Source organism: Lindgomyces ingoldianus (assembly GCF_010093535.1).
Source record: "Lindgomyces ingoldianus strain ATCC 200398 unplaced genomic scaffold BDR25scaffold_10, whole genome shotgun sequence".
Classification (NCBI taxonomy): Eukaryota; Fungi; Ascomycota; class Dothideomycetes; order Pleosporales; family Lindgomycetaceae; genus Lindgomyces; species Lindgomyces ingoldianus.
This window is the reverse complement of record NW_022985171.1, coordinates 786,183-801,350: the sequence shown is the minus strand read 5'-3', so window position 1 is coordinate 801,350 and position 15,168 is coordinate 786,183. Positions and strand designations below refer to the sequence as shown.

The 15,168-nt window shown below is 53.1% G+C and overlaps 5 protein-coding genes across 5 annotated transcripts; 1 reads left to right on the top strand and 4 right to left on the bottom strand.

Annotated features, from left to right (window-relative positions):
* Window positions 1–316: 316 nt before the first annotated feature.
* On the bottom strand, window positions 317–1,336 carry BDR25DRAFT_312717 (uncharacterized protein; the record flags this gene model as incomplete). Its single annotated transcript, XM_033691320.1, has 2 exons — window positions 317–963; window positions 1,138–1,336. The coding sequence occupies 2 exons, from the start codon at window positions 1,334–1,336 to the stop codon at window positions 317–319; spliced, it is 846 nt and encodes a 281-aa protein (XP_033549662.1).
* A 2,186-nt stretch (window positions 1,337–3,522) lies between these two features.
* Window positions 3,523–4,863, bottom strand: BDR25DRAFT_258288 (uncharacterized protein; the record flags this gene model as incomplete). Its single annotated transcript, XM_033686527.1, has 2 exons — window positions 4,122–4,863; window positions 3,523–4,076 (listed from the first exon to the last, which is right to left on the bottom strand). The coding sequence occupies exons 1-2, from the start codon at window positions 4,423–4,425 to the stop codon at window positions 3,523–3,525; spliced, it is 858 nt and encodes a 285-aa protein (XP_033549661.1). The 5' UTR covers window positions 4,426–4,863.
* Window positions 4,864–5,355: 492 nt separating this feature from the next.
* On the bottom strand, window positions 5,356–7,536 carry BDR25DRAFT_11684 (Septin). Its single transcript, XM_033683647.1, has 5 exons — window positions 7,458–7,536; window positions 7,242–7,307; window positions 6,763–7,050; window positions 6,244–6,707; window positions 5,356–6,189 (listed from the first exon to the last, which is right to left on the bottom strand). The coding sequence occupies exons 2-5, from the start codon at window positions 7,243–7,245 to the stop codon at window positions 5,554–5,556; spliced, it is 1,392 nt and encodes a 463-aa protein (XP_033549660.1). The 5' UTR covers window positions 7,246–7,307; window positions 7,458–7,536; the 3' UTR covers window positions 5,356–5,553.
* A 433-nt stretch (window positions 7,537–7,969) lies between these two features.
* On the bottom strand, window positions 7,970–10,534 carry BDR25DRAFT_258280 (uncharacterized protein). Its single transcript, XM_033686526.1, has 4 exons — window positions 10,142–10,534; window positions 10,007–10,091; window positions 9,731–9,951; window positions 7,970–9,680 (listed from the first exon to the last, which is right to left on the bottom strand). Exons 1-4 carry the CDS (start codon window positions 10,338–10,340, stop codon window positions 8,284–8,286), a joined length of 1,902 nt encoding a protein of 633 aa, XP_033549659.1. The 5' UTR covers window positions 10,341–10,534; the 3' UTR covers window positions 7,970–8,283.
* A 2,245-nt stretch (window positions 10,535–12,779) lies between these two features.
* On the top strand, window positions 12,780–15,051 carry BDR25DRAFT_219573 (cytosolic phospholipase A2 zeta; the record flags this gene model as incomplete). The annotated part of the gene is made up of 2 exons (XM_033684974.1): window positions 12,780–13,855; window positions 13,908–15,051. 2 exons carry the CDS (start codon window positions 12,780–12,782, stop codon window positions 15,049–15,051), a joined length of 2,220 nt encoding a protein of 739 aa, XP_033549658.1.
* Between the last annotated feature and the right edge of the window lie 117 nt (window positions 15,052–15,168).

Genomic DNA, 15,168 nt, shown 5'->3' with positions numbered 1-15,168 from the left:
TAATCAGGCGCCTCGGAAAATGCATTCAAAATCTGAAACCCCGTGACACTGATGTCTATGTCGAAATGTGGTCAGAGTGTGGGTATCACGATACTACCCAGAGAAAACGCTGAAATGTTGTGTCGTGCGAAAAGACAGGACAGCGCCGTGTCCTACCGACTCCACCCATACCCACGTGAGAAAAGTCTCCAGCTTTTTATTTGGCGCAACACACCATTTCCGCCACTGTCACATCACCAGGTATCCGTTCTCGTGGTAAGGTACGGGGGTCGGCCGCACTCGGAGCTGAGCGGAGCTGAGATGAAGAGATCAGGAACTACGGGCTGGGTTCCGGAGTCTGCAGGCCATTCACCCACACCGCCGTACCTTGCAGATGGATGAGATCGAGACTGAGTTTTGGTCTTCTTGCATCCTTGTCCGCGTCTGGCTCTAGCTGTAGATCTAACTTCTCCACCTTCTGAACAATAGTAGTCGGATCAGTCCGCGAGAATTCGCCAGCTTGTTGCATAACTCGCAACATATGCATGACCATCCCCTCCGTAATCCGGAAGAGTCCGTAGTCGATATCCTTCAATATACAAACCTTCGTAGCTTCGATCTGTCTCTCTGTGAACAAAAAACCGCCTTCGATCTTCGCCCAGTGCGAATTCGGTCGTGGCCGATCCTCAAGAAAGTCCAGCGCAATCGCTAGAGCTGAGAGCACAACAATCTCGGGGTCCATGGCAGGGGGGTGTCGGAAGCTTATTTTGGGGTCGAATCCAAAGTTTGGCGGGTTGGGTGGCAGACAGCATGTTCGCCATGAGGTTGCAAAGCGTTGGGAGAGTGCGTCTAGGATGCAGGATGCGAAGGCGATGATTTCAATTGGGAGGTTCGCGCGGGAGAGGAAGTTTTGAATTGTGGGAATGCTTGGTCGGTGGGTGGCCACGTTGGGAGGGACGCGGTTGGAGAGGTGTTGAGCATATACTGGAAGTTGTTAGTATATGTTGAGCCTAGTATCAATACGGCATGGGGGTCCGGGGCAAGGGAGAGGGGTGGACAAGACATAGCCAGAGGGAAACTTCCAGTCCTTCTGAACGTCTTCCACCCCATCCATCAACATTGCAAAGTATACTCCACGTGACATCATTCAGTACTAACCTTCTAGTTCAGGGGTCCGCACCAGCATTTTTTTCGCCTCCACTTCAGACCCCAGGCCCCCAGCACCAACAGGTTTTTTCTTTGCAGGTGGAGGGGTCGGGAGGTTTGATAGCGGTACATAAGTCGCAAAATAATGGTCCAACTCTTCATCCGTGAAGTCGGAGAAATCGCTGGTAACGGAGAACGCCGGGGAATCCATAGCTTGGTAGGTACCGCACACACTCACACCGCGACAACCCTTCCGTCCAACCAAACGAAAATATTATGAAGACTTGCGTATCATGCCAATTCGCTCAAGAAGCAGGTATTTCAAATCTCAACCCAGCAGTGCAGTCCAGTCAGTCGCTGACATAAATCCAGAGAAGGGAGAAGAACATAGGAGGGAGGTCTCCCCAAGTAGGGTGGCCAGGGCTCTATATACGTTTCTCCCCACTGGGTTACCCCCAACCCGCCCAGCTCTCCAGCTCATTCCAGTTCCAGCCGACCCAATGCACGCAGAACCAAACAGTGAAATGGCTGACGTGATTCGACTAAGTTTGCGCCATTTCAGCGGAAGCGTTCGTTTCCATGCTTCTAGTGCCAATGCCTTGCCTTTGCCGTGCCACCGCACACTCCCGCCCGCCGCCTGCACTCGCGCTTTGCAAACGGATGTGGACGCAGACGCAGGACGAGACGCAGTGTGAAAATCATGTCCGCAGCCGCACCGCCAAAACCTCGTTCTGCATTACCCACTTTTGTCTCGCGACCACGAAATTCTCCTTTACACCGTCTAAATCCCAGCTTCACCATGGCGCTTCCAAATCAGCAAGCAGCACTGCTGGCCCGGATAGAAGGGACACACGCAACTCTTAATTTATGCTCCCCTCAACCTTCATAGCCAATCTATATGTCCATCTAGCCCCAGATTCTCGAGCCCGAGATTCATCTGATTCATCTGGGGAACAATTTACGCAAAAGCATGCAATTCAATATTTCCAGATCTCGCGACCAACGGAAAGAATCTTGCACCACCATGGATTCCGACGTCGGCATCGCGTAACTACTCAGGTGCTGAGTGGGTATGTTCGCTTTTGCTCGGAATGTTCCTGAAGCCGCCCAGACCTGAAGCCACGATGATGTGTGCGTGCGTGCATTGTCCTGCAGCACTTCTCTCGAGGCTCACACCATTCCATGCCAGACGGAAACCTTCTGTGCGGCCGTGAAAACCCCTGCGGTGAACCCATGATGCGTACCTCGGGAGGGCGTGAACTCCAGCTCCCACCAGCTCTCCCCCCTCACCGCCATCTCTCTGGGTAGGTGTCCCAGAGTAGCCATCCCAGCCGTACCAAGGCTCAAAAGAGGAGAACAGGCGACCAGGTGTGGGGTATTCCACCTCTCCTCGCGAATCGCTCGTCTCGTCTCGTCTCGTTATTGGAAACCCTGCGGTTGCCGAGAGGTACCTTAAGGTGATGAGTTGTACATACATGACCAAGGAATGAGAATATGCAAATTCGGAAAGCAAAAGAGATTGACCGCCTTCAGGTCGGTCGGTGAGGAGAATGGACACCAAGCTAACCTTTCTATTGTGCGTGCATTGGATTGGACGTGCTATTCTTCTCGCACGATTGGTAAGTGGAAGGCGAATTAAGCTCCTGCATCTTGGCCTGGGCTTGGCATCGGTCTTCACCGTCAAGCTTGAGCCACCCACGTAGATGCATATCCTATTCGTAGCTACTTATTCAGTTTCTCCTAAATACAGACACAACCGACAAAGCAACCACAAAGCACATACAAGGCACATGCAAAGCACACATATTCACTATCCACATATACTTGTACATAGTCTACACATGCATAGCCTACACAATTCAGTGCAAACTTAGCACACAAAAGGCATTCATTTCAAGGCAACGCACTGAACACCCAAAAGGAGAGCGTTCATCTATTACACACACTCATGAAAATCCGTCATAGCTGCCTGCCAAGTTGAAGAGTGGAAAGGAAGGAGTAAGGGGAAAGAGACCGCCAACCCAACTCAGAATCGTCTGCCCTAGGCCACTTCGCCTTTCGTCTGCCTGTTATGACTAGACCTCTCCACCCAGTATCCATAAACCATCTTCATGAGGGTTGTGTTCGGTGGAGCGAGATGCTGACCACCGACTTTGTTGATCCACTAATACAACCACCATATGAATATGAACCCCATGTAACCCTTCGCCATCACCGCCGTCACCGCCTCGTGGCCATACTCATACCCAGACCGTACCCGCCCACGAAAGCCACCACATTCCATTTCAAAAGCCCAAGGCCCAGCGCCAGTACATCTAGCTTTCAGTCCTAAGTCCTAAGATTGCCAGCTAAACTCGAGGACAGCGGACGCCTGCTCTCTATATCAGTTCCTCAAAACTACTGCGCTTTCTTCGGCACAGCACTCCCGCTCCCACCCACATACTTGCGAATATCCGTCGCATCCGCCGCCTGCCTAACTACATTCTTAAACGTCACCCAGCCTTGCCTCAGCGCCGGCGGGGTACTCTGGTTCGCCAGCTGTGCATCCACCCTGCCCACCAACTGCGTAATCGCCCCCTGAACAAAACTACTCTGCGCATACCTCGCACGGAAGAACACCGTGTACACACATAGCAAAATCCAGGAGCCCTTTTGGAAAAGGAGTGCGGACCCGAAGACCCGGAACCACAGCGCGATTTCGAGGATCGCGACGAGTGTCATGCTGCCATCGTAGTACTCTTTGACGAACTTGCCGATGGTCTCGGAGGCGGCGTTGGGTTTGGGCTTGGCAGAGGGGGATGCTGAAGATGGTGGGGGTTGGATGGTGGGGAGAAGGTTGGAGCGCACGTACGTGGCGACGTGGAAGACGGAGTAGACGGCAAAAGGGAGGACGGCGAGCGGGATTTGGCGCGAGAAGAGCCAGACCAGCGCCATGACAGTGAGGGGGTTAGCTGAGGAAGGAGGATGGGATAGGAAGGAGATGCCGGTAAGCTTACTTAGATACTGAACATTCTCATCCGTAGCCAGAGAGATGATTCCACCCTGCTTTCCCGACCTCATGCGGGCGCGATACGCCTTGTAAACGACGATGCCGTACGTGACGGTAGCCGACATGAACGCAAAGCGATAAGACACAGCCGCCCACCTGGACGCCGCGTTGAACGTGACATAGCTCAAGCTGTACCTAAGCATCGAAAGGAGGAGTGTAACATGGCCGCAGAACCATGCAAACTGCAGCGTCTGGGCGAGAGCGGCGAGACGCTGGCCCAGAGGCATCGAAGCTGGAAGTGGAGTTGCCATAGTGGATGCGGATTTGAAGCTAAGCTGGTCGTGTGTGTATGTGTGCAATGTGCGTGCGACTTGCAACGTCAGTGGAGCTCAACAATGTGCGAGGCGATGTCCAATGCCCTGAGGGGGGGGGGAGAGAATTGGAAGTTTGGGTTGTTGGTAGGCCAGGTGCTGAGGGAATGAACAGTGGATGAGCAAGTGCGTTCCAGTTGAAGTTGACAGATTTGCAGCGAAAGTGGCTGGTTCACACTCCCCGGGACCGGTAATCCGACGCTGCCTGATGACGGCGCCCGCGATTATGCCTGGAAAACCAAACTTACAGCAAGGAAAATAGGGTCGGAGAAAGTGGGTTTCTCAACGGACGAGGTATCGCGACGCTGTTCTGGAGTGCGAAACACAGAAGGGGACAAGGATTCGGCTTTGTAGGGAGAGCAGGAGGGTGCGGAAACCAGAAATTCAGTGCTGAGCGTGGTGACGAAATGCTTCACTCTGTTCCCGCTCCGACACACTAGCGATGCACACACCCAATGACGATCCACGAGCCGCCAACTACCTAGGCATCCTGACCATCACGTTCACACCGTCTGCCATGTGCGAAACACATCGCCGGCCTCTATCACTGCAAACACATCACAAGTCGCATTCACTTGTCACTCGTCACTCGTCACTTCTCACTTGTCACCCATCACCCGTCACTTGTCACTCATCTCCCCAAGTCCCACAAACGAAACCAATTCACTACTAGGATGATGTGTAGAATACATGAAGGAAGCTCATCTGCATCTCACCCACTTTGCCCCGTGAAACTACAGCTGCCAGCTACTACAAAAATAAAAGTAGAAGAAAGAGGGGGGAAAAAAAAAAAAGGGAAGTAGAAGGAGTGCAATGCTGCTGGTATCAATCAACAACCGAAGCAAGCTAAACCAATGAGAAGACACCGCTCAAGTCCGTCAAAACCTTCGCCGCACCACCGTGAATTATCCGTTGCCGACACCACCCAGTGATATCGTCAAGCGGCGTCAAATTAAACAAGGTCTGGTAAAGGGGGGGTGAGAGAAGAGAGAAGAGGCCTTTTGTGTTGTGGAAGTCGTCCAAGATACGAGGAATGCCAGCGCCATCTCGTCGAGATGGATGCGGAGTTTAACGGAGAGAGAACCCCTTCCTCTTGCCCTTTTCTTCGAGTGGTCGTCCCTGCTCGACTCTGGTCTTCTTCTCTTCCAGTTCCTGTCGCTGTCGGTCTAGCTGTTCCTTCATTTCCCTGTGGCGAGCATAGAGCTCTTCTTCGCTCTGTCTCAGCTTGCTCTCCTTCTCCGAAACCTTCTGTTGGAAGACCATCTTCATTTCCATCTCCATCTTCTGGAGCTTGGCCTCGTGCAACGAGCGCTCCTCCTCCTGCTTGACTGCAGGGTTGACCTCCTTGAACACGCTTGAATCTTGCTGCACGCCCATGGCCGTGAGCTTGTCCGAGCGGTAGTTCTCATACAGGAAGTTGTTAGTGTTCTCCTTGAGTTCTTCCATGTGTGTGCGGATGAGCATCTGGCGAAGCTTGACAAAGTCACAGTGCTCCTCGTTGTCGACCTCAATGACACCCCAAGGATAGCGGCGTCCTCGGACTTTGCGACCGTCACCCGTGGTGACATCGGCATTGGCACCGACAACGGCAAACGGCACCTTGGACATGATCTCATTGTTCTCAGCGATCGTCTCCTCATCGTCGAGTTCATAACGAGGGCCCTCAAATATCTGGATCTTGTGGTAGTTAATGTCTGCGAGAATCTACACACCGTTAGTGACACGTGCCATGTATACCGTTCCACATGTGAAACGTACCCTCTGCTTGAAAGCGTTGATCTCCTCATCCGTCAGGGTATCAGCCTTGGCAATGACGGGGATGAGATTGACCTTGGTATGCAGCTTGCGCATCACCTCGACATCCAAAGGTTTCAGCGAGTGGCCGGTGGGCTGGATGAAGTAAACGCATGCATGGATGCGGTTGTCCACGATGTTCATGCGGTTGACCTTGTTTTCCGCGTCGAGATAGGCATCAAATCGCTGCTCAATGTTCTTGACAATAGGTTCCCAGGACTCGTCGTTGTTGATGAAGTCACCGAAGCCGGGCGTGTCGACAACCGTCAGTCGCAGGCGGACGCCGTTCTCCTCGATGTCGGCGCTGATGGACTGTATCGAGACAGTCTTGGAGATGTCGAGACTCGGGGGCTTGCGTTCCTTCGGAGGATACAACGACGTGTTGAAGAGTGTGTTCACGAGGGTAGATTTGCCAAGTCCAGACTCGCCTACAACGGAAGATTAGGGGATAGTCCTAGCAGCAATTTCGAATGTCACACGTACCGACTACCATCACATTGAAGTTGAACCCCTTGCGCACGCTCTTGCGGTGCCACTGGTTGGGCAGGTTCGCGAAGCCAACATAGCCGGTGAGTTTCCTGCGGACAATGTTCCTCATATCACTCGCAGCCTGGGCTGCGGCTTTGGGGTCTTTGGAGGAGACGGTTTGGGGAGCTGAGGCTTGTCCATTAGCCATGGGGTTACTTCGTTCGACGAGGCTCTGTCCACTGGGGACCGCCGGGGGCGATGGAGACGCACGGGTAGGGGCGGCGGGGGATGCGCCGTTGGATGCTGTCACGCCTCGTCAGCCAAGTTCGAAATAAAGTCCAGTAACGACCGGCAGCATCGGCGCCGGGCATGCAAACCCGACGGTGAGACAGCTGCCTGTCCTTCCGATGGGAGTATGCCGTCCGATGTAGCTCGGCCGCTACGCTGGAAAGGACCATGGTCGGCCCAAAAGCCTGAATCCGAGAAACCCTTACCCATGGCGTGTGGAGGACCGCAGACGCAGAGGGAAAGCCGTCAAGAGAGAGACTCCTACGCGAGAGCAACAAACAAGTCAGCGAGAGCCCGGATGCACGATGAGCGAATGGGTGGTTTGATGCCAGAGAGAATTTGGAGGGAGGGAGGGGGATTGCGACACAGGCCAAAAGCTGGTGAGGCGAGGTGAAACGGGGGGGTCAGGGAAGGCAGCGTACCAGTCAGTCTAGGGATGCTGCTGTGAGTGATGGATGCACTCAAGCAATGGATAGAAGGTGTTGGGGCTCTGCGGCGGACGAGGATGTCGTGTTGTGGGTGGAGGTTGCGACGTTGGCAAGAGAAGGCGTGGTGCGCTTGGAAAGTCGCAGGAGGAAAGGGGTCCGCGCAGGGATGAGGAACAACGTTGGAGACGAGGCGCTTGGGCAAATTCTCCGCGACTCAACCTACGGCGAGAATGGTGCAGATGGCGTCAGTTGGTGAACCGGAATAAACAGAAGAAGGTGTTTGGTGAATGCAGCGCGCAATTGACTGCGTGGTGGAAGCCAGGAGGAGCTCTGGTGTGCGCCGTTCGCTGTGTCTGCAGGTGCAAAGCTGCAGTCGCGTAGCAACCTCGAAGCGGTAAGTGTCACGTGCACGATCTTGTCCTAATTCCAAGACTAATTTCACTGTAGCCGGGACCTGGAAGCCTGTGCTGCTCATCCTCATCATGCACATTCGCCGAGGCACGTTGCTCAATTACAATTACTACCTCCTCCACCACCACAACCACCACCACCATCACCGCTATATCGTTCGCTATATCGGTCACTATATCCGTGACTGCTTCTGCTGCGTCGTGGCACCACAGGACCCGCCATCAACACCGCACGAACACCGACGCCAAGCACCCATAAAAAAGATAGGTGTGTTTGCACTAGGCATGCACCTGATACCGGTCTTATCCAATCACACCGCATATTCCCCATGAACCGTCCCAATCGCGCCTGAAGTGGAATAAGCCAAAAGGGTATTTTGCAACAAGACTTCAACACCACATGCACCAGATTATGCCAGGCTCGCCAGCGCCGCTCCCAATTGGCTCTTGTCAAACTTGACATATTTCCCCTTCCCTTTGTCAATCTCGTGGTAGCGGTCCCAGAATCGGCCGTACAAGGGCTCGATGATGGTCTGCACTTCTCGCGCCAGCTGTTGGCGAACCTCACGCTCCATTTTGTAAGATTTGTGGCGCGACACGAGTTCCTCGAAGCTCGCGTTGAAGTTTTTGAACTTCTCTTTGATGGCGTCTTTGTCCTTGGAGCTAAGGCCTTTAACGATGACGGCTGAGTCGGCCGAGCCCGCACCGCCCGAATGTGGTCGTCCGCTACGGTTAGTGTATTGGACGTCGAGGAGATGTGCAGAGGGCTCGCGCCATGCCTCCAGGTACATGGCAGTTCCCTTCTTCCGCCAGCTATCGAGCTTGCTAGAGTAGCTGCCCATGAGCGGCTGCAGTTCGGATTGTCGAATCATCCTGTCAATGATGGCGACATTGTTCGCAATGAACACGCCGTGCAGGCTCTTTCCCTTCAGCAGGGTTCGCGCTTTGTTTTCTAGATTCGAAAGTAGGGTATCGATCGTGTCAGAGGCGTAGTGCGCAAAGAGTTGCTTTCCGTCTGCTCCGACATCGAAGGACTTCAGTGTAGGCAGCGATGTAGAAGACGAGTTGGTAGAGCCCGCAGACCACCCACCATCGCCGAGAGAAGTCATGACCGAGGATAGCGGAGGAAGGTAGTTCGTCATAGTCTGCAACCGAACCATGACATCTGTTGTGGTCGGCACCGCTGCCCCATCCATTGGCAATGCGACCAGGGTCTGTATCCGAGTCCTCGTGTCCTCCAGCAGCTTCCCAAGCGAAGCTTTCGAAGTTTCTCGGATCGGTTTCAGAGTATCAGATATGGGGCGTTTGAGCTCGCCAGTCTTCGTTTCTAGCGTGATCGACAAATTCGAAACGATGCCTATGATCTCATATCCTAGGAAGCAGTCGGTCATCAGATTCCTCTGGATATGACCGTTCAGCTCTCGCAATGTCTTGTTGAACTCGCCCAGCGCGCTCTGGCAGGTAGCCGTACAGACAGGGCCCCACTCGTCTCGTGCAAAGATGGGACAGATATTCTCATACTCTGCCAGGAACAGCCCTTCCATGCCTTGAGCATATGTCGCAATGCCATTTGTCCCTGGCTTGTAAATCGCATCCGCAGTGATCTTTCTGGCGGTATTAACCGTCGCGGCCGCGAGGTTGCTCAACGAATTCCGGAGATAGTCTCCTCGAATCTCGGCGTAGGACTTTTGGGTGGGAGTTTCGCGGACGTCCGTTTGGGATATCTGTGCGAAGGAATTCGCGACATGTGTGTTGATGACGCGTAGTGTTGATAGTTTGTCCTGTGCGATAAGAGGGAAAGGATTATCTGCCATATGTTAGTTCCTCGCTGCCGAACAAGTGCAGCATGCTACGCACTCTTCGCAACGTATTCCAGAGGCTCGACCGTCTGTCTAGCTCCCTCCCGGAGTATTTCCCGAAACACATCCTCTAGCTGCTTCGTTCCAAGCTTAAGCAGTGCACCCAGTTCGCTGACGGCTTGCTGGTTGGATCGCAGATTGGAACGCTTGAGATCTTTGAGGGCGGAAGTGGTGCGGTCGAGGGAGGCTATGTAGTCGCGGAGATCGACCTTCTTAGGGCTAAGACGTTGTCAGTATGTGTCCGTACAGCTGGTGGCATGCAACTCAGACGCACCCAGCTCGAATGATGCGCTCTTCGCGGTTAGTCTGATCCAGAGGCGCCCGAATCCGCTCAATAGCATCCATAATCCTATCGATATCTAGTCTTCCAGTCAGCCCAGCCTCTTGCCTGCCCCGCACGCACACATACTCGAATTTGCGACCTGGAGTTTCTGCGTATTGCCGTAGATGGGTCCAATGGCGTCCTGCACCGTCTTGCCGCTCGTTTCCAGCCTGTTCAGCGAGCCCTGGATTTTCTTGGTCAAGCTCTTCATCTTGTCCATATTGGCGGACAGCACCTCCACCTCGGCGGCCTCCTCCGTGAAGACGCCTCGACGTGGAGCAACCATGGTGCCTGCCGGGCGGGCTTGGGGGAGCTCCAACACGTGGCACTGGGTTGTTGCGGAAGGAGAAATCAAGCTGGGGTACTAATACACCATAAGAAGATAGTCAAAGCTATCAACGGTGCATCCGGTATGTCCGCCGCATTTTATGTACGAGAGATGGTGGTAGGTGTGGAGAGTGGGCCGTTGGTCCAGCTTGCGGAGTTCATAGCGGGATGGCGATGACGGAACAGGGGTCGCGCTAACGGAGTCTTTTGTTTCTTCAAGTCGGACACGCCCAATTCCCATGAAACATCTGAGATAAAGCATAAAGACCGCGTATGAGCATTGACACGCCACTTATTTTTAGCCATTATTGTATTTTTGTTCACATGCGGGAGGAATTCACTCTCCCAGCTCGGAAAATAGATGATCCGGTACCGGTCCCTATTAAATGCTCGACTTTTCCCTGGGCTTCATGTCCAGTTGTTACGTTAACCTCTATTTAGTTTCATATCGAAATTAAAGGTTATGCAGGTTCCCATTTCAAATCATCACTAACAAGCAACCTTCAAGCATACCAATTCCCTTCCATGGTGGCCTTGCCTCTCGAGTAGTGGGGCCTTGCAATGGACACGAGCTATGAGAGAGGTGATTTAATTTGGACTGAGTGTTCAAAGAGCTATATGAATTACATAGGATGATGAGACGCCAAGCCGAAGGTTGATTGGGCAGCCCATCGTAGAGCCCTCCAGCTTGCAAGTATGATAAAACAATGACCAAACACATTTCTTTGAGCCTCTTTGACCTCTCCTCCGTCTTCACCCACAACAGCTCCCGCTTGAGAAACCCAAACACCATCTCCACCGTGCTTTAGCGGACGACAAGCCATACTGATCGCAGCCCTACTACTGTCCATGCCGACATGAGTTTTGTTAGCGTGTGCTCTAGTCAAGTCCGTCAGATGCTGCATGCAGTAACTCTACCCCGCTAAGCAGGGTGGAGCTTGTAACATTTATGCCAGTATGGAGCCATGAAGCAGCGCGAGCGGCAACTTGCAGTCACCTTCAAATGCAGTGCCGATTTAGCCATCCACAGGAAATCTAACGGTGGCCCAAATGGAGCAGGCAAGACTGACAACAAAGAAAGCGAAAGTCGCTAGAGCGAAAGCCGCTAAAGCGAAAGCCGCCATAGCCTAGGTCGATCTAAAGAGACGCTCTCGCCAGTGGATGAGAAGCGGATTCTTTGACGGTGGGCGGTCTCATATTGTAACGTCCATGACGTCTCAGATGGAAGAAAACTGACGCTGCTGAAGTTTAGGGCTTCGAAGATGGACACTTAGTATTTATCTGGTACGCAACAGCCACTCAACATTCAGGAAGAATCTTGTGAAACAGTTTCGCTTCAAGTCAGATCAGAGGCGTAGGGCTACGAGCATATAGAGCAGAGGATGATAATGAAAGGAATCGATGTAGGTCACTTAGCATATTCGTTGCTCGTTCTTCAAATGAATATGCCTTGCGTCTCTTGGGATCTTATAAGTTTGGTACGAAGGCAGGGCTAGCATGGTATTCTAACCCAATCAGATTGTGTACGCTAGTGACTATGTGCGAGTTAATATGATCGCCTCACCTCTAAAAGTCTGGCAGATTCTCGTCTGGCCATTCAGAAGGGGTTCGTCAACTATACCTGTCCCACAACCAAAAGTAGAACAGGATCCAGCGGCTAAAGGAATAAGCACAATACCCCAATGTTCTACATGCTAGACTCGTCGCTTTCTTGCGGTTGTGAAACTTGCTCTTGTATCTGCGTCAAGTCAACAGTATACTACAAGTGGGTGACTTGGTAGAATTCAGGACTCGAAACGATGGGCGGAGAGTTGAAGTTAACGAAGGCAAAGGGTCCAAGCTAGTTTGGGACGGCGATCGCTCCTGCCGTGGTTGAGCTTGGAATAAACCCTGGAGCGTATTCAAAGCTGTCCGTTTGTCCCGCTGCTGTATACAACTCTTTGACGACAAAATCAACAGGACCTTCCCTCCCAGCTCACACTGCCATCCTTGGTGTGTTGAGGTTAGGGGTCTTGGCAATGACGGTGGTGGGACGTCAACCCGATGTAAACCTGAATCGTGGCGATGCGGAACTTAACGGCTACATCCAGATTGCCATGCTGAGCCCTTCACCATAAGCCCAATTGGGCACCTCTTGGTGCCTGCTCCTTCCAGAAACCTTTTGTCTCGCTCTTTTCCTTCACTTCCGATGTTGTCGCGTGTGGTTGCGCTGAGGAAGCGGTTTGGGCAGCCAATGCTGCGAGGGTCACGTCGGACGTCAGCTTTAGAGCCGTGCCAGAGCCGAATTGGAGTTATTGATTTATTGAACAGGTTCTCCACAAGAACGAGGTTCTTCTGCAGCCGCAGTGCGAATCTTCGATATGCCCCTCCATTCCTCCTCGCAGCCGCAGCTCCGGCGATGCTGCAGCCCGAACAAAGACGGGATGCCTCCACCGGGCCGAAGACAACAACAGAAGACCACAGCAGCGGCATAAACCAGAAGCCGCCTCCTCAATCCCGCGTCGTGCCAGGCTACAGCGACGAGCAATCGCAGGCCGGAGAACAAGCCTCGACGTGGCGGGGCATCACGAGCAAAGTCGCTAACGCATCAAAGTCAGTCTCGTCGGTGGGAGACAAGATCGCCGACTACGTGATACCGGACTGGGTCAAGATTCTGCCAGGTTTTATGGCCAAGCTTCAAAATGAGCTGTCAATGGCACCAGGATCGCTGGCGGAAGAAATTTGGTTCGAGGCCAATGACCCGGAGGTCAATCCCGAGATCATCTGGGATGCGTCTGTCCGCGTATCCAGCGAGCTCTGTGACGAGGAGAAGGAGTTCCTATGGAAGAGACAGCTGTTCACAAGGAGAGCTCTAGCAAAATATCTCGACCTTCCGGAGGACAAAATCCATTCAGACGATGTTCCCGTCATTGCAATGTGCGGCTCGGGAGGGGGACTGCGAGCCCTTGTCGCTGGCACGTCGTCGTATCTCTCAGCACACGAAGCTGGGCTTTTCGACTGTGTAACATATACCGCCGGTGTTAGTGGCAGCTGCTGGCTTCAAACGCTCTACTATTCGTCCATGACCGGCCGGAGCCATGCCCGCCTCATTAGGCACTTAAAGAACAGACTGGGAGTCCACATTGCATTCCCTCCGGATGCACTCGATCTTCTCGCTAGTGCGCCCACTAACAAATATCTGTTAAGTGGATTTGTGGAGAAGGCCAAGGGGACTCCCGACGCGGATTTCGGTATCGTCGACATCTATGGCCTGCTTCTTGCAGCTCGACTACTTGTCCCCAAAGGCGAGCTCTCCGTCGACGAGTATGACTTCAAGGTCTCCAACCAGCGACGATATACGGACGATGGGTCCCACCCTCTTCCAATCTATACTGCGGTCCGCCATGAGATTCCCCTCTCGGAGCAGTTAGATATGAAGGATCCCGCCGCCGCAGAAGCAAAGGCAAGAAAAGAATCGTGGTTCCAGTGGTTCGAGTAAGTCCGCATGCTGCACACATTACCAAAGCTTTTTTTTTAATGTTGGCAGGTTCACACCCTACGAGTTCTGGTGCGAAGAGCTCGAAGCCGGCATCCCAACCTGGGCCATCGGGCGCAAATTTGAGAACGGCAGAACCGTATGGCGAGACAACGGGCTCGCCCTCCCCGAAGTTCGCGTCCCCCTCCTCATGGGCATATGGGGCAGCGCCTTCTGCGCCACTCTCTCACACTACTATAGAGAAATCCGTCCCGCAGTCAAAGGCCTTACAGGATTCGGCGGCCTCGACGAAATGATCTCCGAACGGAACGATGACCTCATAAAACTCCATCCTATTGATCCCGCCGCCATCCCCAACTTCGCCCTCGGCATGCGACCATTCCTAGCCCCAACCTGTCCAGAAAGTATCCTAAAGGCCCAGAATCTGCAATTGATGGACGCAGGTATGAGCAACAACCTCCCTATCTACCCGCTCCTCCGCCCGGGCCGTAACGTTGATATACTCATCGCATTCGACGCAAGCGCCGATGTCAAAACAGACAACTGGCTCAAAATTGCGGACGGCTATGCGCGACAACGCGGTATCAAAGGATGGCCCGTTGGCGCGGGTTGGCCTCCCGCTAATGAAACTCTGGAGGAGATCCAGCACGATCTCGACAATGCTCAAGCGGACACGGAAGTACAAGCGCAGAAGAAAATGCAGGAAGCGAAAGACAAAGACGCCGCTAGGAAAGAACAACTGGATGGTAAAAGTAAGGATTTGGGATACTGCAATATCTGGGTCGGTAGCACTGAAGAACGCACAAGCGAAGATGAACCCCCTGAATCTAAAATCGTGGAGGAGGACTGGGAGCTCATGAAGCCGGACGCTGGTATCACGGTCATATATTTCCCGTTCCTAGCTAACCCAAAAGTTGATGGCGTTGACCCAAAGACGTCTGACTTCATGTCGACGTGGAATTTCGTTTATACGCCCGAGCAAATCGACGCGGTTGTTGAGCTTGCGAGAACGAATTTCTCAGAGGGTAAGGAGAGAACGAAGAGGACGGTAAGAGCGGTGTATGAGCGGAAGAAGAGGATCAGGGAGGAGGGTGAACGGGAAGAGAAGGAGAGGAAAAAACGGTGGAAATTGAGAATGGGGAGGCAGCTGGGAAGGAGGATTGGGGAGAGTGATCATGGAGATCATTTTAGTTGAGGGGTAGGGTAGGGTAGTGCGAAGGGGGGGCAGGAAGGGGTCCTTGTGGCTGAGATTGATTGTTTGCATTATACCCTGAGAACTCATTGTTTCCTTGTGGTAGCTAGACTATTGAGG

Coding starts and splice junctions, on each gene's coding strand:
- BDR25DRAFT_11684 (XM_033683647.1), bottom strand. Junction 6,708..6,762: donor CTTCAATGTGATGGTAGTCG/GTACGTGTGACA, acceptor CTTCCGTTGTAG/GCGAGTCTGGACTTGGCAAA. Junction 6,190..6,243: donor TCAACGCTTTCAAGCAGAGG/GTACGTTTCACA, acceptor AACGGTGTGTAG/ATTCTCGCAGACATTAACTA.
- BDR25DRAFT_258280 (XM_033686526.1), bottom strand. CDS start 10,340: ATGGTTGCTCCACGTCGAGGCGTCTTCACGGAGGAGGCCGCCGAGGTG. Junction 9,952..10,006: donor GAGCGCATCATTCGAGCTGG/GTGCGTCTGAGT, acceptor ACAACGTCTTAG/CCCTAAGAAGGTCGATCTCC. Junction 9,681..9,730: donor TCTGGAATACGTTGCGAAGA/GTGCGTAGCATG, acceptor AACATATGGCAG/ATAATCCTTTCCCTCTTATC.